General features: G+C 43.4%; 1 protein-coding gene across 2 annotated transcripts; it reads right to left on the reverse strand.

Moving 5' to 3' along the window:
- Positions 1-1,029: 1,029 nt before the first annotated feature.
- Positions 1,030-23,173, reverse strand: ptpn23a (protein tyrosine phosphatase, non-receptor type 23, a). 2 transcript variants are annotated; one of them, XM_034875479.1, is made up of 25 exons: positions 22,914-23,173; positions 20,851-20,925; positions 19,244-19,371; positions 18,592-18,668; positions 17,018-17,067; positions 16,675-16,806; positions 16,517-16,597; positions 16,283-16,414; positions 16,124-16,171; positions 15,452-15,508; positions 15,265-15,323; positions 15,070-15,149; positions 14,599-14,713; positions 14,430-14,495; positions 13,880-14,025; positions 13,334-13,651; positions 11,751-11,905; positions 10,036-10,367; positions 6,858-9,345; positions 6,417-6,601; positions 6,185-6,289; positions 4,945-5,083; positions 3,714-3,827; positions 3,079-3,105; positions 1,030-2,924 (listed from the first exon to the last, which is right to left on the reverse strand). In XM_034875479.1, the coding sequence occupies exons 1-25, from the start codon at positions 22,995-22,997 to the stop codon at positions 2,331-2,333; spliced, it is 5,787 nt and encodes a 1,928-aa protein (XP_034731370.1). In that variant the 5' UTR covers positions 22,998-23,173; the 3' UTR covers positions 1,030-2,330. The 2 variants fall into 2 exon arrangements, with proteins under 2 accessions (XP_034731370.1, XP_034731371.1); XM_034875480.1 differs by lacking the exon at positions 3,079-3,105 and having other exon boundaries at positions 22,914-23,172.

A 23,173-nucleotide genomic window follows, 5' to 3' on the forward strand; every position in this document is an offset into this window, starting at 1 on the left:
ATATTGATTTAAGATCTGTATATATATTTGTATGCTTGTAGAAATGCTTTGCGCTTGGTATCTGTTTGATTGAAAAGTTGCACATGAACAGAGCAGATTCTATTTATTTATGCTTCAAAACACTGATATAAAAAAAAATTGGTTGGTTTAAAATTTAGTGGGTAGAGCCAAAGAATACACTGGTATGGTTCTGTTCAAATATTCCTTAAGTGGTTTCCACTCTGCACAAAAAAAGCATATGGAAATGGTGGTTTTCAGTGGCATCACTTACTTAGGACTGCCACAGAAACCAGACTTGTGACCTACTTGGCATTGTAGTCTGTTCATTTTTTCGTTTGTTTTCTGTTGTAAAATGGTAGTCGAGAAGGCTTTAGAAACGGAAAATGTGTACGGTAGTTTTTTGTTTGTTTTACTTGTGTTTTCTAGCAATGTGAACTTGATTTAAAGTAAAAGTTGGACGTTTTGGCAAATCTACTTACCGTGTTTAGCTTTCTGGCAGGGAGATTTGGATAGGAACATCGATAGCTCGGTTTAGCTAAAGTTAGCTAGCTATCTAGCTAGGTTACACAGACTAGAAACAGGGAAAGATGCTAAGCAAATTTACCGACTTCAAAGCTCACTAGCTTACTAACTAATTAACACTTTTGTTAAATCTCGGTTTTTTTAACCAACAAGACATCACTTCTTTCCTTTGCTTTTTTTTTTTAACTCACTAGTGAGCTGCTGTAACAAGTGCATTTCATCTTATAGGATGTGTTAATTAGTTAGTTAGCTAGCTATAGCTACCTTAACAAGTGCTGTGACTGAGCCATATTTGTTGTTTTCCCGTTTCCGCTCTGAGTGCTAAACTTACCTGCTGCTGGCTGTTACCTTCTATCTTATATAAGAGTGGCATCTCCTCGTGTAACAGGTCACCAGTCAGCTAATTAAAAGTTTTTCCCAAAAGGTCTAGCTATTCCTTTAAAGTGGGATGGTGTGGCAATTTCACTTGAATTTGAGCTTCTTTTGATTGTTTTTGGTCTTCATATATGGACTTGTGCTTGTAACAATCCATTTCCAACACTACCTAGCTACTTTTGTCAGTTAATATGATTTTGCCCAATTTATTTGAGAACACCATGCTCGTTACTGCTGCTTCAAACATACCTTTTCATCCTGTTGCTTCCATTCATCCGGCTGTCAGTGTTTCATACCTATCGGAGTCTGGGGATGCGACCGTGACAGCCTCGTCCTTTGAGTTGGTAAAGAAAACATGTCCTGTGGCTGCATCCTCACAATAACGGCACAACTCTGAAATTAACGCTTAGTGGTCCACATCTGATCCTCCGCCTGCTGCCTAAACAAGTAGAAATCAGATTCTGTATCATTTCATTTCTTACTGTTTAGACAGCTGTCAGGAAAATCAGAGCTGTGGAATGACAAAAAAACAAACTAAACCCTAACATTGAAGTCTATTTAACCCCCAGGTCTCCTCCCTTTATTGGCAGGCTACAATCTACACAGGCTGTAGTAGTAGAGCTTATTTAATTTACTATTTTGTAACACACAAAATGCGTCAAATTTGTACTAATTTTCAAATAAAGAGGCTTTGATACCACAAACGTTGTCTGTCTACTGGATTTATTTAATATTATTTTACAATAATGAATGATTAGTGAAGGTTTACCAGGACATTTGGAGTAATCTAACTTTAAGGTATTTACAGTGTTACTAGTGAAGAAAAATAATCAACTTGTTAAGACGTGCGGATTTGTATGCTGCTCTGTGTTACCATGACAACTGAGCTACACACACTGATTGAGTTACAAGTGTCCTTAAGATAACTCCACCCAGCTCTTCTGGCCTGCCTGCAACTCCACGCATCCATTTCTCCAGTTCAAAACAATCACAGAGAAGAGCAGCCGAACATCGTCACACCCTGTGAAGGGGGCTATGAAAAGTGGAGTGCAATCTGTGATTTTGTTTGTTGGCCCGATCTGGTGCTGGGAGTGCAGAACATCCAAACATACAAAGAAAAGCAGCAAAGAGCGACAGAAGGAATACAGACAAGTGCATAGTGATCTGGTCCCAGAAGCCACCAGTGATTGAAGGAGCAGCTAGTGTGTTTGTGTCTCAGGTATCACACAGCTAAAGCCCAAACTTCAAAACTGAACCCCTACCGTCTGCCACCAGGCACGTCTTGGTAATCTATACTGCAGAAAATGTCTCACACTCTCCGGATTCAGTGTTTTGGTTTGTTTTCTTATTATAAGCAGGATTAGAAAGAGCTAGAGGCCTTCGCTAACGCCTGGTGGTAAAGTGAGAGAGGGGCAGCGATCCGTGGACTCATCTCAGCGCTTGCCGAGGCCCCAGAGTGGGTCCAGGCTGCTGAGCGGGTCGTCGCCTTCCTCCCCTCGAGTCCCGTGGAGACCCTGACCCTCCTCTGGCTGCAAGAAGCTCTGCTTGGTCACCCTGTGCTTCCCTTTGCCCCCTCCCTCCATGGAGAAGGCCTCTGGCGTCATTGCGGCCAGCAGCTCCAGCGACGAAGGAGCCGGAGCAGAGGAAGCAGGGGGCGGGCTGACGCTGGCCGTGGCCTCTGGGGCTGGCTGGTGGTTGGCTGATGGGGGCGTAGAGGGGGAGGCCGCGTCCAGGCCATTGGGTGGTGGTGGAGAGTGGGTAGGGCAGGTAAGAGGTGGGCTGAAAGAGGAGGGGGGCTGGGGATCAGTGGGAGGATAGAGGTCCGGGAGCAGCTGGACTTCCCCCAGCGAGTCGAGGCCGGTTAAGATGGTGCCGACCTGCTCCTCCAGGCCATAGGAGGCCTCCATGGCCGGGTCTGTGGCGCTGGGCGGCCGGATGCTGAGCTTGGCGATGGTGGCTTGGATGGAGCTGATAGGCATGTCACCACCGAGGACGAGGTCTTGCTGGGACTCCTGTCTCGGGTAAGGCTGACCAGAGGAAAGGTTCAGAAAAGAGAAATGTTCAGACAAGAAGAGACACGAAGAAACTAAGGTGCCTCTAACTTATAATAATACAACTTACATCTAACTTATAAATATGCAATATTTATAATTAATAACTACTGACAGCTAAAAGGGTTACCTCGTCTGACCAGAACACGTAGAAATCCAAAATATGACATAATACACCATTAAAGTGAGAATGATTAAACAGGTTGGACCTACCAGGGAATGAGATTTAACAATCCACTAGAGGAGAAGCAATTCTATTCTAACTTGATGACGCAAAACATTTTGATTTCAAAGACGTTGTCAATAACATCAAAGAGTCAGATCCCGAGTTCTAAAAAAATGCACTTTCTCAATTCTCACGCAGATAGATTTTTATTTGACCAGGTTTAGAGATTATTGTCTGGTAGTTCTGCCTGCAGATTTCTGCAATATAACGGGAGTGAATGGAGTTCTATCCTATGGGATAACGAGGGTCAGTTACCCTGGAAATCCAGAGTTCTTGCGAGAGCACAATTTGAATTTGCTCAGCGAGTTACTCTGGCATCCAGTAACGCTACTCATTAAATACGGAAATCTGGATTTCCAGGCTAAGGGTCAGTTAGGTTCCAAAACAAAAGAAATCAGGTCAGTTTTCAAACTAGGTAGTGAAAGGTGGTCACATCGTCTGAGCACCGAGGCCGGTGAATCAGAAAGCTCCAAAGCCAGTTTAGTCATTTTACAATCTAGCGCGCCAGACTAGAGTTTTGGACTTTGACAGTGTCAAACCTTTGTGGCTGCAGAGTTGGTGTTCTTGCTGCAGGTGGCGGTAGTGATCCCGTGTCTCTGAAGGACCTGCTCAGCGTGCTTCAACACGGCCTCATAGCAGAACTTCAGATGGAGCTGCAAGACAGCGCAAAAGAGACAATTATAATTAAGCCTTTTTATATCCGAAAATCTTTTCACCCCTGAGGTTTAGTGACTACTTTATGCACAACGTTTGTGTTGTGAATTTAAAGGTCCCATGACATGGAGCTCTTTGGATGCTTTTATAAAGACCTTAGTGGTCCCCGAATACTGTATCTGAAGTCTCTTTTAAATAGACATAGACCTCAGTGGTCCCCTAATACTGTATCTGAAGTCTCTTTTATATAGACCTTAGTGGTCCCCTAATACTGTATCTGAAGTCTCTTTATATAGACCTTAGTGGTCCCCTAATACTGTATCTGAAGTCTCTTTTATATAGACCTTAGTGGTCCCCTAATACTGTATCTGAAGTCTCTTTTTCGAAATTCAGCCTTGGTGCAGAATTACAGCCACTAGACCCAGTCCCACAATGAGCTTTCATTAGTACGTGACATTTCTGAGTCTGTAGCTTTTGAGGAGGAGAGAGGGGGTGCAAAGTGAAGGCTGGGGGTTTGGCCTTGAACTGCGACTTTGCTCGTTTGAAAGCCATGTCTCTCTCTCATGGGATGGCCAAATTCCCTGGGAGGGCAAAGCAGAGAAAGGGGAGGAAACCTTGCCCCTTATGACCTCATAAGGAGCAAAATTCCAGATTGGCCCACCTGAGCATTCATTTTCTCAAAGGCAGGTTAGGATACCCAGGGCTCGGTTTACACCTATCACAATTTCTAGCCACTGGGGGACCATAGGCTGGGAGAACTCTTATTATTGTTAAAAAAAAGTGAAATTTTCATGCCATCGGACCTTTAAAATGTATCCTGCTAATTTTTTAACTCACAGTGGAGCTACAAAGAAGTCACCGTATTAACAGGAAATTACTTTTTACAAAATTGTTATTCTTGTCAGATTGAAATCAGAAAAAAACACATCCACCAAACCTCTAATCTCCCATCAGCCACCAGGACAAAATTTATGACCAAGGAGTGCACAGTCTATCGATGTCACGCTGAATTAAAATTGTGATCAAGTCCTAACAATTACCACCTGTCAGACCATGCCTACTGCAGCTTTCAAATACAAAGCCCCAACAACAGCTTCAGCGTTGTGTGTGTCTGACCTTCTCTTGTAGCATGTTCTTCCTCTGTTGTCTCATCTTCTTCACCAGCACTGGAAGGTCTGGGATCCCGTTTCCTGCCTCCAGCTCCTGCAGTGCAGCGTACAGCAGACAGAAGACGCCGGTGCGTCCCACGCCCGAGCTGAGACACATAGACAGAGCACAGGCTGATTAGAAACACTCTTACCACATCCCCGATGAGTTCACATGAACTAGATCATCTGATGTGTCGGTGCTGTCTTTTTTAAACCTGAAAAACAACACAATTTGTATATTGTTTCCTGGTTAAAGGAATGGTTTGAAGTAATTTCACACTAGGGTCTTTTGCACCATGACCTCGAGCCAAACACTCCCCCCAGAAGTTTTTTTCCCTTGGTCGAACATTGGGCAAGTTAGCGTTATTGAAAATGAGAAAGGTAAACGGTAAAAAAAAAAGTGTTACACAAGAATTAAGTTTAAACTACTCAATGTGCATTAAAAAAAATAAATTCACAGAAATAAACTGAGATATGGTATTAGGGGACCACTAAAGCCTAAAAAAAGCCTCCAAGAGTAACATGTCATAGCACCTTTAAAGTACTTCTATGTTGGAAATTGAAAGGTTTCTTTGGTACTTTACCAGGAAAATGGGAGCTTTTTTTTGAAAGAGGGAAAAGAACACAGCATCGCAGGGTTGAGACCAGGTGGCTGAGGAACTCGTACTGAAGGATTAACTGCAGGCTGGATTTCAGCAGTGAGGCTAAAACCTCTTTATTGGCTTTTTTTTTTTTTAAACTGGATTCATTTGTAGTGATTTAAAGTGAAAACCAAACTCTTATTTTGCTGAGGGGGTCTTCTAACCCTTTTAATAACCCTTTTGGGTCACTGCCCCCTACGATTGAGAATACCACAGATTGGGGACACATTTGATAATTTTTGCAACATGAGATCATTTCTTCTCGTTCATGTTTCACTAATTAAAAAAAAGAAAACACAGGCATGAATCTGCAAAGTTCTTTTGAAATTCTCAATTTACATGGACTGTGAGGAGAACACTTATTTAAAAACTTGACGCTGTCACCATTTACGCTCCGCGTGTTAACATTACTCTTTTGTGAAATTGGTCTCTGTACCACTCCCTATTAAGACACTATAGAAATGTATTGCTGGAATGCAGCTTGCAGAATAACCGGCTACTTTGAATTAAGCATCACTTGGCAATCTTAATATTGAGAGCTTTTAACACACCCTGACACACACTCACCTGCAGTGCACCACGACAGGTGTGTGTAAGGGCCTCTGGTGGAAGTAGTGTCCATGAACCTCCTGGATGAATCGCAGCAGGTTGCTCTTGCTGTCAGGAAGACCCCTGATGAGAAATATGAAGAAATGATGACTCCTCTGATTACATAAATGTAAGAGTAATAATACCAACAACAACAACCTTGAAACGAGTCATTTCTACAGAAACCAGTTAATAAAAATATATGACTCACAGCTCCGGCCAGGAGGTGAACTGGAGATGGACGACAGTGCGTTTTAGGCTTTGGTCGCGGTACTGCAGGCTGATCATGCGCTCAACGTGTGTTGGTGTGCTCTTCTGCGTGGTCAGGCTGAGTGTGATTGGTCCCTGAGAGACCTGCTGACCGCGCTCCGTTGGGAAGTAGCGCACAACCTTTCCCTAAGAGATCCAGAAAACAACGTTACATTTTTTATTTTTAAACAAGAGTTAAAGAATAAGGAAATTACATTTATATGGTGTTTCTATTTGAGTCGTTTCCAAAAAGAAACGTTTTTGTTTGTATTTTTTTTTTTTTTGAAGAAAACTCTTCCAAAAAATTATATACAAAAATGTCTGTTTAAATTTGCTACTGCTGCAGACAATATGTCGTTTTAATCAATTTTATGTTAAACAAAGGGAAAACTTAACTCCGTACCTTTTCCAGCTCCTGCTCTGAAACCAGCATCACAACCATTGACACCTTCTGCTCATACACCATCAGCCAGAAGTCTGCCGCTGTGCCGGTGAGCGGAGCCTGTGTGGCAATAAGGCGTGGGCAGTATGGCGACAAGTCTTCCACATAGCTGGCGTTGATGTAGTCGTCTTTGCCTGATTGCAAGACAACGCGGTTGAGGTCGTAGGGCATGACGTCCTGGTGACGGTTCTTCATGGTGTAGCAACGGGCAATTGCGATTGAGAGTTGGCGGGCGTCCTTCTCCTGCTGGTCCTGGAGCTCTTTCCAGCGGGCGTCCAGCACTGACAGGCCACCCTCATTCTCTGAGTGGTGCTCCAGGGAGTCTACCTGGGCTCTGTAACGTTCAAGTTCACCATGAAGACGGGCAACGCGCTCTGGGGTTTGGTAAGGGTCGCCCTGGATCAGGAGAACTGTCTGGGAACTCTTCTTGCGTCGCTCCCCATTCTGTGGGTCAGCTTTGGTGGGTTGGAGGACATTGGTGGGGGCCTTGGTGCCTCCAGGTTGACTCTCGGGGCTCGAAGAGAGGAGATCATCTGTGCTTGAGTTCTGACGCTGAAACTGCGTTGTGGAGGGAGAGACAGCAGAAGGAGAGGGAAGAGTGGGTAAAGCTGTACCTCCAGGGGTGGGGGCTGGGGTGGGTCTTTGCTGGGGGTTCAGACTTAGAGAGGCAGGACCTGGAGAGGGAGATGGGGAGGGGGAAGGCGAAGGAGAAGGAGGGACAGCGTTGGGTGCTTGAGCCACTGAAGGACCTCCAGGAGAGGGCTGCATCATGTGCTGAGTGGGGGGAACGTGAGGACCATGTGGGCCCATGGCAGTGGGTTGCTGCGGGGCACTTGCAGGTACATTCACTCCTGGAGCTGAAGGGTACATATTAGAGGGCTGCGGATGGGTCATGGGAAGGGGAGCCTGAGGTTGTTGGGAAGCTGCAGGTTGTGGTGCCAGGGGCTGCTGAGGCATCATTGGAGCCCCTCCAGGGTAGCACACTCCCCCAGAATGAGGGGGCTGAGCCTGGGGTTGACTGGGCATCCGCATGGGCTGTTGGGGCATTGGAGGCTGTCCGGCGTGGGGGTGATGTTGTTGGGATAGTGCACCGGGAGGCATCTGTGGCATAGGGCCCCTTGGCAGGTGGACCTGAGGACCAGGGACCACATGAGGTTGTGAGGCTGAGGACATCTGTGGATGCATGGTTGGGTGAAGGGGCTGGCTACTGGGGGGCATGTAGTTCTGCGAGACTGATGGCATTGGCTGACTTGAGGGGGGCATTTGTCCTCTGAGACCACCCGGAATCTGCATCTGTGGGTGGTGCGGAATCTGCTGGGTGTTAGGGGGCATTGAGATGTGTTGCTGATGTGGCAACATGTGTTGGTGAGCGAGTCCAGAGGGCATATGTTGGTGGGGGTGGGGCAGGTAGGGTTGAGATGCAGGAGGTGCTGGCTGAGGTGGCCTTGGCATGGAGCCTGGCATCATCTGAGGGTGCTGCTGGGGCAAGTAGCCCTGTGGATTCTGGTAACCTTGGGATATCTGAGATTGGGGCTGATAGCCATTTTGTTGTTGTTGTGGCTGCAGCTGACCTGGGAATGCCTGCTGGTAATGGGGGGGAACACCAGGCTGAGGTGGCATATATCCGTGTGGGTAGGCTTGCTGAGCCTGGAGATGAGGGTGGGGGCCAGTAACAGCCCTCGGTCCAGGCTGGTACCCCTGAGACAGTGGTTGCCCAGTGGGCTGAGGGTATGGCTGCAGCGGCTTTTGCTGCTGTGGTTGGGGTGGGCCTTGAATGGGCATCCCTGGTTGGGGCACATACTGAGGGTAGGCCCCCATTTGTGGAGGGACAGTGTAGCCAGTTGAGGCTGCAGGGGGGATATGGTGGTGTGGTGTAGAGGCGTAGCTGGGTATAGGGCCCTGGATGCTATCCACGGTGGTGGTCGAGGGCCGAACTGGGACAGGGGCTACAAGGCCAGGTTGGGGGTCTTGAGGGGGTGGTGGCCGATAACCTGACACAGCTGGCTGAGTTGGCATTTGTGGAGGCATGTGTGGAGTCATTTGAGGAAGGGGTCCACGTGGCATAGGGCCATGTAGAGGCCCAGAAGTAGGAAACTGAGCAATCCTTGCCAGGAGTTCTGGAGGAGGCAGGTTGGCAGGGAAGCGATGAAGACCAGCAGCTTGAGCACCAGGCCAAGGCAGAGAGCTGCTGCCGCCTAGGTTGGCAGAAGGATGCATGAAGGCTTCATGCCCAGGGAGACGAGCTGCAGTGTTGGAAAAGGAAGGAATGTCTGGCGGTAGGCTACGGAGCTCCTCAGGTAGGTCACCCCCCAAGGCCAGGATGGCTGCACTAAGCTCGGCCAACTCCGGATCATCCAGGCTAGAGCAGGCAGAATCGACATCTGAAGCCTTTGTATTTAAGGAGGGCTTGGCTGCTGTAGGCCGTGCTGGGGGCTTCTTCTGGGTCTCTCTGAGGAGGAGACAAACAGAGAGCAAGGGTACAATGTGAAATTCAGGATTTTAAAGAAGTTAAATAATATCAATGGTGTCTCAGCTGCCATGAGCCCACATTTTTCCTTAAATTGCTTTGTCTATCTGGGGGTCAACATTGTGAAATAGAAAAATGTTTTGTAAGTTTCACTTTGTGATTAAGCCAATTGTGCAACAAAAACCTTTTAGATTACATTTACAGAAAAAAGTACAGAAGAGTCTAATCAGCGCCAGAGCATCACTGTGACTAGCACTGAAACTAACCCATTAGCGGTGTTTTCATTCTCGATTAATCTGTTGATTTCTTTTTCATCTTTTAATCGATTAGTTGTTTGAACTATAAAATGGTGGAAAATGTTGATCAGTGTGTTTCAAAGCCCAAGATGACGTCATCAAATGTATTGTTTCCTCAACAGCTCAAATATAGTAGTTTACTGTCACAGAAAAGTGAAGAAATTAGAAAAATATGCCCATTTAAGAGGATTTTTACCTAAATTACCTAAATACATGGTGGTTATTTTAATAGTTGACAACTAATCGATAAATCTTTGCAGCTCATATTATGACAGTAATCCATCGTAAATCAAAAATACAGTTTGTTTCTTTATTTAAAACATTTAAAAGTCCCACTCCTGGTAATAAAACCTGTTTGTTTCAAAGTCTGCCTTACTTTTCCAAGGCGGGCTTCCTATCCTCTGCCCTGGTCTGGCATAGAGACTTCGATCTTTCCAGCAAACGTGATGCTTTGGCCTCCAGATCGTCGTAGAACTCCTTCCCCTCTTGAGACTTCTTCATCAGGTCCTCATAGGCTTCATACGAGCCCACCAGTCCCTGCACAGTGCTGTTCCACTGCTGTTCAGTCAGACTCAGGCCTTTACGGACCGAGGCGTACTGGACGTTGGCCTCGGTAAGGGCCTTCAGGATGTTCTCTTGAGCCGCCAGATTCTGGTCAATATACACCTTCACCTGCTCGTACTTCTTCAGCTGCTCCTCAAATATACGCTGGAAGGACACAGGTAAGTTTATTTTTTTTGATTAACATTTTTTTAGGGATAGAAGACCAGGGTATATTTCTGGCAGTTTGCCAAAACAAGCAAAAGCAAGATCTGTATCAGTGTTTTATTTGCAATATTATATTAGTATTTTATCTGTTCTACTTTGGCTTGGCTGCACCTCTGTGCCTGTCCCTCTGCCTCGGTTTCACTCACCACTGAGTCTGACTTGATGTCCCGCCCACAACACCATTTGACTATCTATTACTGTGTATTATGTTGAAAGTTTCTTAATTATAAAATGCTTAAATCATCCAAACAAAGTTGTGGGTTGGAGTTTGTAACATTACAAAATCTTAATTTTGATTTAGATTTTAATTTTCATTGCACGTGGGTTGCAAATATTGGTTATACAGCATCGGTCGATCCCTACATTTCTTTATTTTTATTTTTAATTTTTTTAAACATTAATACATCACTTCCCTGTCTAAATCCCACAATCACCATCACCTCCACCCTATACAAAATGTAGTTCAAGATGAAATAATAATATTCATTGCAGTAACAAAATTGACTTCCCCTATTATTTTGGTGTAAACGCTTAATTTTGCAAACCCTTTGTATGACAATCTTTCAAATGCTGCCACTCCAGCCATCTCACAAGCCCATTCTAAGATTGAAAGTACCACTTCATTCCTCCCTACTCTTAGCAGAATCTGTCTGGCTATCATTTGAATAGTTTGGACCCAGCATCGTATGTGCTCATCTATCCAACTTAAAAGGACACAGGTTGGTCTCACATAGAATACTAAAGAGAGATTGTGTACTAAACAAATGCCACAAGATATTACAAAACCCACTGACTGGTGCAATTTAAACATGCACTCTTACTGGAAGTCCCATTCTGTTAGCCTAGAGATCTAGATGCACCCTAGCTGCACTAAAAGTAATTTGCAGCCCGGGTCAGTCTAGCAACTCTAGTTGGCTTGCAAGCTGGAAAAACCAAAATGTGGTCAGGCCAATAACATTGTGTATAGTTGCGACGGTTCTGCGTGAATTCCCTACTACTTGAAAACAAAGAAGATGGCTGCAGCGGCCTTTCAAAATCGGCTTTGGCCGCAACTCTGGAAGACTTGGAGTTAAGCACCGAAGTCATTCTTAAAAAAGGAATACATGTTCAGAGTTTTGCCGGCAAAAGTTTGATCTATCAACCAGCGTTGCTCTGGTTGGTTGTAGCGCTATCCTATAGCGTGCAGATGGAATCTGAAAGACAGCCGTTTATCTCGCCACTAGGATTGAGCCCTGCCAATGGGTTCCCAGACCCAACATCTGGATGTGAGCCTGGCTTGTCAGGCTACCAATCTGCATGTTTTGTGTGGACTTTACGTTATACCTTCATGTCTGCCCTTTCTGTGGTGACTAGGGTGGAGGTGATGTCGTCCTGCTGGATTAGGTCGCGGAGCTGTTTCTCCAAACAGCCTCTCTGTTCCCTCATTTCTTGCACCTTCCCCAGGATCCGCTTCATACACTGCAGCCCTGCTACTTCCTCTGCATAAATGTACACACACACACACATAAGATAACATTAGAAGATAGAATTCAGCATGACTGATACTTCAGATACATTTAAAACATCTGTTTAGCATTTTAAATCTCATAGAAGTGTCATCTTTGCAATTGTTAAGTATTTTGTAATCATTGTTTTAAAAAGTGATTTTTACTAAATAAAGTTTTACTTACATTGAGATAATATCTTAAGCCATAAAATAAGCAACATACTGGACCCATTTTTCACAACACAGTGTAGCAGACACTGCTTCCCTTTACAATTAAACTGTCAGGTTCATAACACTTTACCTTACTAAATAATGACGGTCAAGCAAGAAAACGAGACTCAGAAGGCAAATGAGCAGTTAATTGACAGTTGCAAAAGGGAAGCTACCACGAGAGCAGCCTTTCCGCAGCGCAGCTCTAGTGGAAACTTCAACAATTTCTCTGCAGCTCTGTCCCTTTATTCAAACACACACAGAAGATTCACAGGTGTTGATGTAAGGAGGGGTCTAATGCCTACGCCAGAGACCCTGGGCTGGCATGTACCTCGGATCTAAGGCTCATGTAATCTTCTGTGATATGCAACAGCGGGACATTTATTGCCTTTTGTTTAGGCAGCACCTTTTCAGCTCTTGAACACTTAAAGGTTTCCCAATTTTGATAATCCCTTTATTGTTTTAATTATTTTTCAAGCAGAAATGCCATTTGCCAACATTACAGCTTCTCACTTGTGAGGATTTTGTTGCTTCTCAAATGTGATATCTTTAGGTTTTAAAGTGTTGGTCTGACAAAACGCACAATTTGATGACATGTGAGCTGGTGAATTATAACACAATATTGTTTTTTTATACATTTGGTCAGAAAGCACAGGGAAGACACTGGGTTAATCCCAAAGTGAGCCCTGAAGACTAAAGACTCACAGACTTAATTGATTTCAGGTGCTAAGTGAGTGAGTGTTTAAGGCCACATGGGCTCAGATAGGTATGAATGGGATTGGGACGGAAAGAGCTTGGTAAGTGTTTCCTCAAACCCTCACACCCTTTGAAATTCGACATTGGGAAAACCTTTAGCCCTTACGCATTTTGCGAGACAGCCCACCAAAGTCAGTGAGTCTGTGAGTCCGGACTTTGGGATTGGGCCACTTTGTTCCTCCCAGTATGCCTCCAGCTCCGACGCTAATCACCGTCACTCTCTCACTCGCTCTAACACACACTCCCCACCCACACATACGCGGCCCTCCTGTTCTCTTAAAGAGATCGACACACACTACAATTTAGGTATAAACTTCAGTCCATTTGCGTAAGCTACGGCAAAACTCTGCGTGGAGCCTTTGCAGAAGCATAAATCCAGCTTTAGGCTACGATAAACACATTGTGCTAAATTACACACACATACTCAAACCCTCACCACCAAACACCCCCTCACCTTCGCTGAGCTGGGGTCGGGGAAGGGCCTCTTTCAGACTTTCCAGTGGCCCACCCAGCAGACGCAGGTTGCTGATGTGCAGGTTCATGGCCCGGTGGAGCTCCGTGTTGGTAAAACTGGCCTTCTCATGGGCTTCCATGTACTTCTCCAGGTCCCTGCGGATCTCAGCCAGAGCCTGGGCCTGCGCCAGTGGGTGCACCTCGCTTGCAGCAGGGCCGCCAGCCTCCCGGAGGGCTCGCAGGCCGGCCTCGTCTGCCTCTAGGACGTCTCTGATCTCCCTGAGCGAAGACTCCACATCGGTGAAGACACCGGAGAGCCCTACAGAGCCAAGGAATGTGACAGCCATCATTTATTTATCATGCGGCCTGCTTGTATTTTTTTTTGAGCTAATCAGAGACAATTATATAATAAATCAGGACTTTTTGTAGTCAACATGTGAATTAATAGGCATTGCTTAAAATTAGTAGTCAAATGTGTATTAGTAGTCTGGTGTTTGTGTGCGCGTCTGTTGCCACTAATCGCATGGATGTGTGTGGGTTGACTGACCCTGCATAGACTGGATGAGACTCTTGACAGTGTCGGGCCGGACACTGAGAGCAGCACACTTCTCCATCAGGACCGGAGGGATGTGGCTGTACATGTCCAAGTTGTCCACCGACTCCGGCTCCAAGCCCAGAGAGTCCATGAACTGCCTGCAGTAGGAGACCAGAGAGTCAGCTCATACTGACACAGTAAGTAGTAAAAAAAAATTAAATCTATTCCTTTCAGTAAATCACTATTACTTCCAGTTATCAAGTTCAGAGTATGGAATGGCGATGAAAGGTACCAACATTCTTAAAAATGATAGATTCTTATAAGACTTGATCTTTGGATTTGGATTTTAGGAATTAACTGAGGGTGTTGGGATTTTTAGTTAATTTGAATAGAGAACACATACAAAAATGACAAATACAAGACTACACCCAATCACTTTATGGAATGCACTTAAACTGGTAGCAATACATGTTTCTTATTTAAAATCATTCTTTCTGACAATTCTCAGTCCATCCATGTCACTCACTCACTCACTCACTCACTCACTCACTCACTCACTCACTCTAGAGTTTCATTCTTGCTCTCAATCTTGATCATGACGTCCCTCAGCAGCTTGGCCTTCTCCTCACTGGAAAAACAGACACATAACCACAGACATTAGTAAGCTTTTTTTAGACGGACTAAACACACTCTTTTTCATCTTTAACTTAGCATCCACTGGAGGTGCCTACCTGTACAGTGAAGAAGCTTCATGGGCAGCCATGGGAACCAACTTGGCAAACAGGTCTGGTCCAGTAACGCTCGGGTCTGTGGGGTTGACTGGTAGCGCTTTCACCAGTGGGGCACCTAGAAGGGCACAGAGTATCTGCTTTTACTGGCACAGTAACACATACATGTAATGTTAAATAAAATAGATCAACAGAAGACAAGAATAAATCTCATCAACTGCAAAACAACTACAGCAGAAGCTATAGAATTACGTTATAACCTATAAAGTAATGTAACAAGCAACCTGCTGAGTCCCATACACTGGCACACCCAGTTAAACACAGTCTAAGACACACAGCGGGCTGTTCATATTACTCTGCATACATACATTCAACAAAATACATCTATATGCAAATGCAGCTTTGCATGCACACAGTGATAAAGGCGCTGTGTGCATGTAAGAGAGTGAACACATTGAAGCTACTTCCTGTTACCTTTAACTGAGGCCAGAGTCTCCAGAGAAGGAACAGTCTCATGATAGATGAAGTCATTGTCCTTTTTTGCTGAATTAAACCTGTGGATGAAAAGACAACATCTTAACATACATTTCTACAGGTTTTGATCAAAAGAAGGACGGCAGTGAAACTACATGAAAATATCAAAATTGAGACACAAGACTTATTGCTCACTTTCCCCCAATAACATCCATTGTGAATCTCAAGGCATCCTGCACACTGTCGGGTTGACCCTGGTTGTACCAAGACAAAGGAGAGTTGGTGTGTAAGTGTTTGCGTTGTTTTACAAAACTAAAAGACACGTTGCTCTGACACAAAAAAGATCTGATCACATGTTGCTGGGAGGACAATGCCATTCTACCTTGGCCAGCTTAATGGCTTCACTGAGTTTGTCCAAGGAGCTCTGCAGGTACGCCAACTGGTGGAAACAGAACATTTAAGTAAGCAACAGAAATAAATGCAGGGGAGTGGAAAACTGGAGTAAGAAAGAGTTGAGACATGTAGCAGAGGGAAAAGCAGCTTACTATGACTACAACAGTAAACACATAGCTTAGATAGGTTGACCAAAAATAACCTCTTTATAATAATAGTAATAATAATAAGAGCTAGAATTTCTGAGTATTTCTTTGTTTCTTTATGATAAAAATGTGGACTTCTTAAGCAAAATTCACAGCCAGGGAGCAAAAGCCGCCTGAGAAGAAAAAAAGGTCCATCCCATCGTAGTCACAGAGAAGAGGCTTGATTTATATTTGACATTGGCTAATTGAAGTGGTTAAGAATTTCATTATTTTCACATGGAAAGCTGTCGGAAAATATGCAAGCTTTCTTTCAGCTTTTCTCGCAATCTTTTTTTTTTTAAAGTTACTTGCAAAACCTTTACAAATATTGCAAATACTGGTTGAGTATGCATTGATTCTTTTGTAAATGCCTGCAGTTTCAGTCTTGAACAATGCAGTGACCAACAGTATCAAAGCCACAGCACCCTGACAATGAACGGGAAAAACTAAATCTTTAATGTGAAATTTGAGCCTACCCGCTCGCCGTACTTCTGCTGCTCCTCGGCCTGTTTTCCCATATGAAGCTGTTTAGAGGGAAACAAACTAATCAAATGCCAACACACAGACATGTTTATACATGCACTAAATTGCCACACACATACACACTTTCACACTCTCACTCACAATAGACTTACATGTGCAATAGAAGCAAAGTAGTAGATCTTCATCTGAACCAGTTTCTTCCAGTCTTTCTGAATCTTTCCCAGCATAGACGCCGTCTCTGAGTTCTCCAGCGCCCTGCAGGCCTCTTTATAGTAATCCACCACCTGCAGCACCACATCCAGCTATTAACCTCCAATAGTGTAATAATTGATGGACATGACATTGTGTAATTAAATGTAATTAATAGCTAATGGTAAGAAGTCGACCTGAGCGCTGATGCGAGCAACCAGGAAACTCTTCCTGTTGTCCAACATTGACTTCTCCAGAAGACACTCCTGAGCCTGGCCCTGGGAGACAGACACGGGTTGATGACACATTTGTCTACATGCGTGGTTTGGGTGTTATTAGCATATGTGTAACCTACCAGCATGAGGTTGATGTTGAGGTTAAGAATCTGGTGGCTCATGTCCACGCTGAAGTTGTGGCTGAAATGGTCTCTCAGGTAGGAGAACGCCCCCGCCGAGCACTGGAAGTGTGTACACGACACCTTCATCCCCTGGACAGAGAGCAGAGAGTCGGTGGGACTGTGTGTGTATACAAGTTTGTGCATCATTTGTTAAAAGCTAAATTCGTGTCAAGGTGCAGAGACATCCCAGCCTTCAAATGGGATGCTACAGTGTGTGTGTGTGGGTGTGTGTGTGTGTGTGTGTGTGTGTGTGTGTGTCTGTGTGTGTGTGTGTGTGTGTGTGTGTGTTTGTCTCTCTTACCTCCTCAGACACCCTGTTATCCATGGCTCCCAACATAGAGTGCAAAGCCCCTACGGAGAATCAACAGACAGATTCAGTGAGGCTTTACACTGAGAAAAGTCAGAAAATACTATACAAAATAAAATAAAAATCTTTTTCCTTTTCCATGCCACTTGGAAGTAGGCGAAGGTGTGCCAGCTTGGCACACATGTTGACTAAGATCAGCATTTCTCTGCAGCTTTAATTAAAGTAGGTTAGTTTTTGATTTCCTTAAAATGTTATCTCAGTGAGCTTTTGTGGTCTGATGCAGCACAGTTGAGAGAAAGAAAAATCTGTTTAGGGACTGTTCATTAAAAAAAACTTGCACAAAGGATGACGCAAGTGTTTCTGCTAGTTTAAGACAGACGTAGTTGTCAATTTCCTGACCAGCGTCCACGTTGTTAAAATAGCAAATGCACCTGTGCTCATCTGTGTGCCCATGGGAGTGCTGGTCCTACAGGGAGGTGTGTTCAGGTGCATTCTTGGCATATTGCTATCTTGAGGCAACAGGAAGGAGTTGTTTTCGTCGTTTAATTAAGAATGAAATGCTACATTGATCAACAAAAACCTGGTCTAAAGTCAACAACGGAGCATTTCATTCTTATTTGCGCCAAGAAACAAACGTGTCTGGAATTTAAAGGGAATGGGAGATGCGACTCTGATTGGTTTATTGCATGTTAACACACCTATTAATTAAGACACTAAGCACGCCCCCTTGAACAATCGCCGTCAAACTAGCAAAAGTGGATTTGGACAAGCCTGTGCCATGCGCTTGACGCCGTGCGCTTGGATAGTTAAATAGAGCCCGGTGTCTGATAGAGGGACTATTTCTTTATTTCATACTGTATGTCTGATGTCTTGTCATGAAGTGCCTAGCAACTGTGCCGCAAACCCAAATGCTCCACAGGGAGAAAATTACCAACTACTACTACTACTACTTCATGTTATTTAGCTAACGCTTTTATCCAAATTGACTTCCAAATAAGTGCTTCCAACCCAGATTTTTTTTTTTTCTATTATCATCTGAGGTGCAGTCAATCAGTACTGCACCTACTTTAGAACTTAACCTTTGGCACCTTTCACTGTTTTGTGAGGTTTAATTGAACAATTGATTAATCCAGAAAATAAACAGCAGGTGAAATGCAACTAAAGAAGGGTTCCATTTCAAAAGGAGACAATTACTACTGAAATTGTGAAATCTATGCTACAAGAACTGAAATCATATATAGAAAAACGTAATGGTTTTAGCCTGTTTGAGCTACGTTCAAGGGCTTTTGACCAAAAAATTATAAAATAATTTAATATCTGTTTACTTTTGTGTAATTTATGTCAGCCTGTTATGTTTGTACTTAAGTTTTCCTGTAAGTGTGCTGTCCATAACGTATAGTTTGGTGAATAAGAATTTCCTTTTTTGGACTTTTACTTTTAAGTATTTTACACAGAACATTGTAGAATTTTACAGTCCCGCAAAAGTAATAAAGTTCAAATTCCAAAGTTTCGACCCAGGTTCTTACTTTAAAACAAGCCTATAAATTGCTCAACGTGACATAACTCACCAAGATTGTAGAGAATGCAGGCTTGCTCATAGCTGATGTCATCGTGGGTGACTGTTTTTCCAGAGAAGATTTCTGTCCTGCACACAAAGATAGAAGAAGGTATATTACAGAGCATACAATCAAAATACAATGGAGTTGAGTGTGTATACGTGTGTATATTTGATTTAATTTTGTGGAACAGTACAATTCATCTGAAAAATTATACAACTACAAAAGCAGACATACAAGTTATATGCTATCTTACAAATCATTTGCTCAAGAAATCATACAAACGGAAATGTTTGAAAGGCGCCCTGCCACACGTATTTCATTACTTTGTGGTAAAGTCTGAAGTTCTACCATGGCCTCTAACATTTTTTGTAAAAATGCCTTGGTTACCTTATCTAACCCTGGGGGATACGGTGAAAAAGCTAAAGTCCCTATAACTACTCGGAATTATTTGTAACGGAATGGGACCACTGCATGCATTCAAATGTTTTGTACAGTGTTCCTGTTATTCTGTCCACTCCTTTACATAAGGATCCAGGCCAGTGAGCTGACATTTTTATCTAAAAGGACACTAAAATAAGTTCCGACCACTAGCTGATAGGGCTTCCATCTATCTGTCTGTGTGTGTGCGTGTGCGTGTCTGTGTATGTGTGTGTGTTACTACCATGAGATGGGAACAGAAGCCTCCTGGCCCGGTCCCATGGGCACTCGGCTCTGGAGGTAATGCAGCTGGCCAAAGTACTTCCTCAGCGTGCTGCATCCCTCAAAATCCCTTGTCACATTTACCGCACTCTGTGGAACAGACACAAATACTGTGTATGAAACACACTGGGACCTGGGTGCCCGGATACCTCAGTTGGTGGACTGGGCGCTAGAGTTGGGCAATATTTCGATATGTGATAGGAGAGTAGATATCGTCTCAGATTTTGGATATTGTAATATGGCATAAGTGATGTTTTTTCCTGGTTTTAAAGGCTGCATTACAGTAAAGTTGTCATTTTCTGAACTTACCACACTGTTCTAGCTGTTCTATTATTTGCCTTTACCCACTTAGTCATTATATCCACATTACTGATGATAATTTTTTTTAAAAGGCCAATGTGTAAATATTTTGTGAAAGCACAAATAGTCAACACTACGATATCGTAGCAGTATCAATATTGAGGTATTTGTATACAAATATCATGATATTTGATTTTCTCCATATCGCCCGGCCCTAGAGGGCGCCCATATGTATTTACTCCTCAACGCAGCGGGCCAGCGTTAAACTCCAACCTCTCTCTACCTTTTCATGTCTTCAGCTGTCCTGTCAAAAAAAAAAAAACTGTGATCCCACTACATCATATAATCCCACAAGTTTCCGATTTTCAGAAACTTGGTGGCGTTTCCAAAGAGCTCATTTTTAGGTGTTATTTGGACTTGAATGCTGACTGGGATCAGATCAGGGATGGATGTGCAACCTGGCACACACACATCAGTACTAAGTGGAAAAACACAGCAGATATCACTTAGTGGTAAGATTGAGCATTTCACTCCACTCATCTGCCATTAGAATTCCCCCATGGAAAGTAACAACAACAAAAAACCGCACACACATTCAGAAGAAAATTCTCATCACGATGAGCTCCAACTCCACTTATTTTAGAGTGGGTTCAGTAGTTGTAAAGCACGGGATATAGGTTTCCTTCCATCTTATGTGGAATCTCTGCAAAAGATCTGCAGATATGGCAGAGAGAGAGATTTCATTTTGCCACAAAAAGGACAAATAACTGGGTGTGTTGCTGCACATGACCCAACCAAGTCCTCCAGAAGGCTCCACAAGGAAAACTATAGTACCACATCATCTCAACTAACAATTTACCTAACCATCAAGTAGCGGACCGATGGCAACACAAAGAGAAACCAGGCACTGCCAAGTAACATTTTATAAAAGAATCACTACTTTCCAGCGAGCTCCATATTGTCTTTGTGCTGTTTATCTAAATCTTTGAGAAGATTAAATCATAGCAGGCTGCGGCAACCTTCTTCTGAAATAGTATTTTTTTTTTTTTTTTGTAGTGGTCTTACATAGGAATGAACCGAGGCTGTAACCAAGGAGCTCTTGTGTTTTTTTTTTTCTGTATTAAAATGGAATTCGTGGTAGACAACTGAATACGTTTCATTTGGTTCATCAGCAGTTCTAAAAGGAACCCATATAATGACAGATGGAGTCAGAGTGGATGTTTCTGCTCTGATTCTGCTGTGTCTGGAGCCGTTTCACACAGTACCCACCTGCCGCAGTGTCTCCAGTTTCTTCAGCTGTTCGTTGTAGGTGTCTGGATTCTCCCCATAATTCTTCAAGATGAACTGGAAAACAAGAGAGACAGAACAGGTAGGTCAAAGTGGCACATTTGAAAATAAAAACAGTGTCCGTACTTGCTTACAAAAGTCGTTGAGGTTTTGACTTCCAGCCTGGAATACGGTTTTAGGGCTTTGGCTTCAACAATAGAATCACATTCAATAAAATCGGACATGCAGGATAACTGTTTAACTGTTTAAATACATGTTTTTAACATTCACTTCAAATGTCTTTTGACTGCAACTTGTTCCTCAATGTACTAATCTTAAAATCCTCATCCTAAAAAAACAAGATTTTAAACTCTTCTATAGGCTTTGGAGTTCTTCCATCATGCTTTGCCAAGACTTTCCCTGTCCCCATTGAGCCACAGTTATAAGCAGCAAGCCACTTAACGACAGGTCAGGAGGTGAACAACCCTGCAGACATGCTCGCTATTTTACCAGTGGTTCTGGTTTTTGTTTCTAATGAAATCATGGAAGCAGGACAGTCACAGGCGTCCTGGATAGATCCACCATGACACAGAAACAATACAGGCAGACATTAGCCTGGTCCTAAAAGACTCTCGTTTATTTAATTTGTTCAGAGAGTACGGCCGATCACACAAGACAAGAAAGTATAGCTAAATGAAGGTGTTGGCAGTCATTTGCAAAATATCTAACCAGAGTATAACAGAAAGGAGTTACAGTATTTATGAGGGCAAAGATCTGTTAGTTTATCTGCACCAGGAAGGTGCTGGAAAATGGCTTACCAGATAAAGATGAGAGTAAAACACAATAATGATCGGCCTTTTTTTCCTTGTAGTTCAGTTTATTTTACGAAAGAGGACAGTGCAAATTAATAAAACATCAGAATTAGCCAAAAGGCTATTTTTCATATGTAGTCCCCTACCCTCGATGTTAAAAAAAGAAGTTTTTAAAATACAAAGAAACAAAAAGACAAAACAAGCAAAACAAATCTTAACACAGGACATCACAGAAACTAAAACACAACAACACAAAGCAGAACTCAGCACAACACAGAATCAGAAAGATATACAACAATGCAAGCAACAGGGTATAAAGTGAACAAATTCAAATTAGGTAGGCAACAAGAGGCTATACATATGACAATAACAATTTGTAACATGACGAGCCTATAATTATCTTTCAAACACTTCCAATAAGAACAAAAACAACTGATTTAAAAGCCCTGAGTTAAGTCATGAAATCTAAAACATCATCCAAGACCATTGACTGTATATTATTGAATAATATTAATATTAACGGTCTATGTCCGAGACCCATATCTCCTTTTACCTTCTGTGTTCAGTTCATTTTTCCTTGTTCTGTGTATTCTTGATGTCATTTTTTTGTATTCACAGTTTGCATTTTTAATCACCAGCTTTAACTGATTTGGGTCAGAAAGGTATTGTAACAGCTGTAACTTAGTGTATACTATATTCATAGTACTATACTGTAAAGAGTTACATGCAAATACAATACATAGTATCAGTGCCTAATGCCTAGACGGGCTATTGGTTTAACATGTCTTCCTTCCTTCGGCAGGGACTCTACATTTCCGACGTACCTGCTGTGGTTAGGTGCATGTGACAATGAGGTCACTGTTTATTATTTTCTAAGTCGGTAGTCTGGCTGGGCCGTGACAAGCCAGGCTCGTTATTGTAACAATAAAAGGTACTGTGTCCTTCTGCCTTTAACGCGGTTTATTCACAAGTAACGATAGTTAGCCACTAACTCGAGGGCTAATTATGAACTTCGACTCGAGCTGCTTGTTTATTATTAGCTAGCATGAAGCTAACGTTAGCAAACAAAGGCGGTGGTCAGGGCGATTTGCCAGAATCAGAAAGCTAGCTAAGGTCTAAAATAGATTATCCCATCCTAACTGTTTTGAACGGGGTCTAATGTTAGCTTTTTGGTTGGGTTATCCGCTCGTCCATTATCTTTGTTTGGTTGACTTTCGAGTTCAGCCCTGTTGCTCCATTCCCAACCCAGCTCACCTGCCTGACGCACGGACTGAACTGGAACTCCCCAGCCTCCTTCAGATCAAGCCAGATCATCGGCATTCGGGGGACCGCCTCCATCGTGGCCGAGTCTAACGGGACTGTCGGCCGTTACAATGTCAAACCCACGTCGGTAGTTTTGTGGATGTCAAAGGTTATCAAAAAGAAGAAAATTAGCTTTTTCCTCCGAACAACTGTGTCATGTATCCATTTACACTTCAACCGGAAGCTGGGAGAACACGTGACGTAAGCTCCTA

Source organism: Etheostoma cragini, chromosome 6 (genome assembly GCF_013103735.1).
Source record: "Etheostoma cragini isolate CJK2018 chromosome 6, CSU_Ecrag_1.0, whole genome shotgun sequence".
Lineage (NCBI taxonomy): Eukaryota > Metazoa > Chordata > Actinopteri > Perciformes > Percidae > Etheostoma > Etheostoma cragini.

Excerpts from the sequence above, each read along its gene's own strand:
- ptpn23a (XM_034875479.1), bottom strand. The coding sequence starts at position 22,997 with ATGGAGGCGGTCCCCCGAATGCCGATGATCTGGCTTGATCTGAAGGAG. Across the intron at positions 15,324-15,451 it reads AAGCCATTAAGCTGGCCAAG|GGTCAACCCGACAGTGTGCA; the intron begins GTAGAATGGCAT and ends TGGTACAACCAG. Across the intron at positions 11,906-13,333 it reads CCGACCCCAGCTCAGCGAAG|AGGAAGTAGCAGGGCTGCAG; the intron begins GTGAGGGGGTGT and ends ACATTTATGCAG.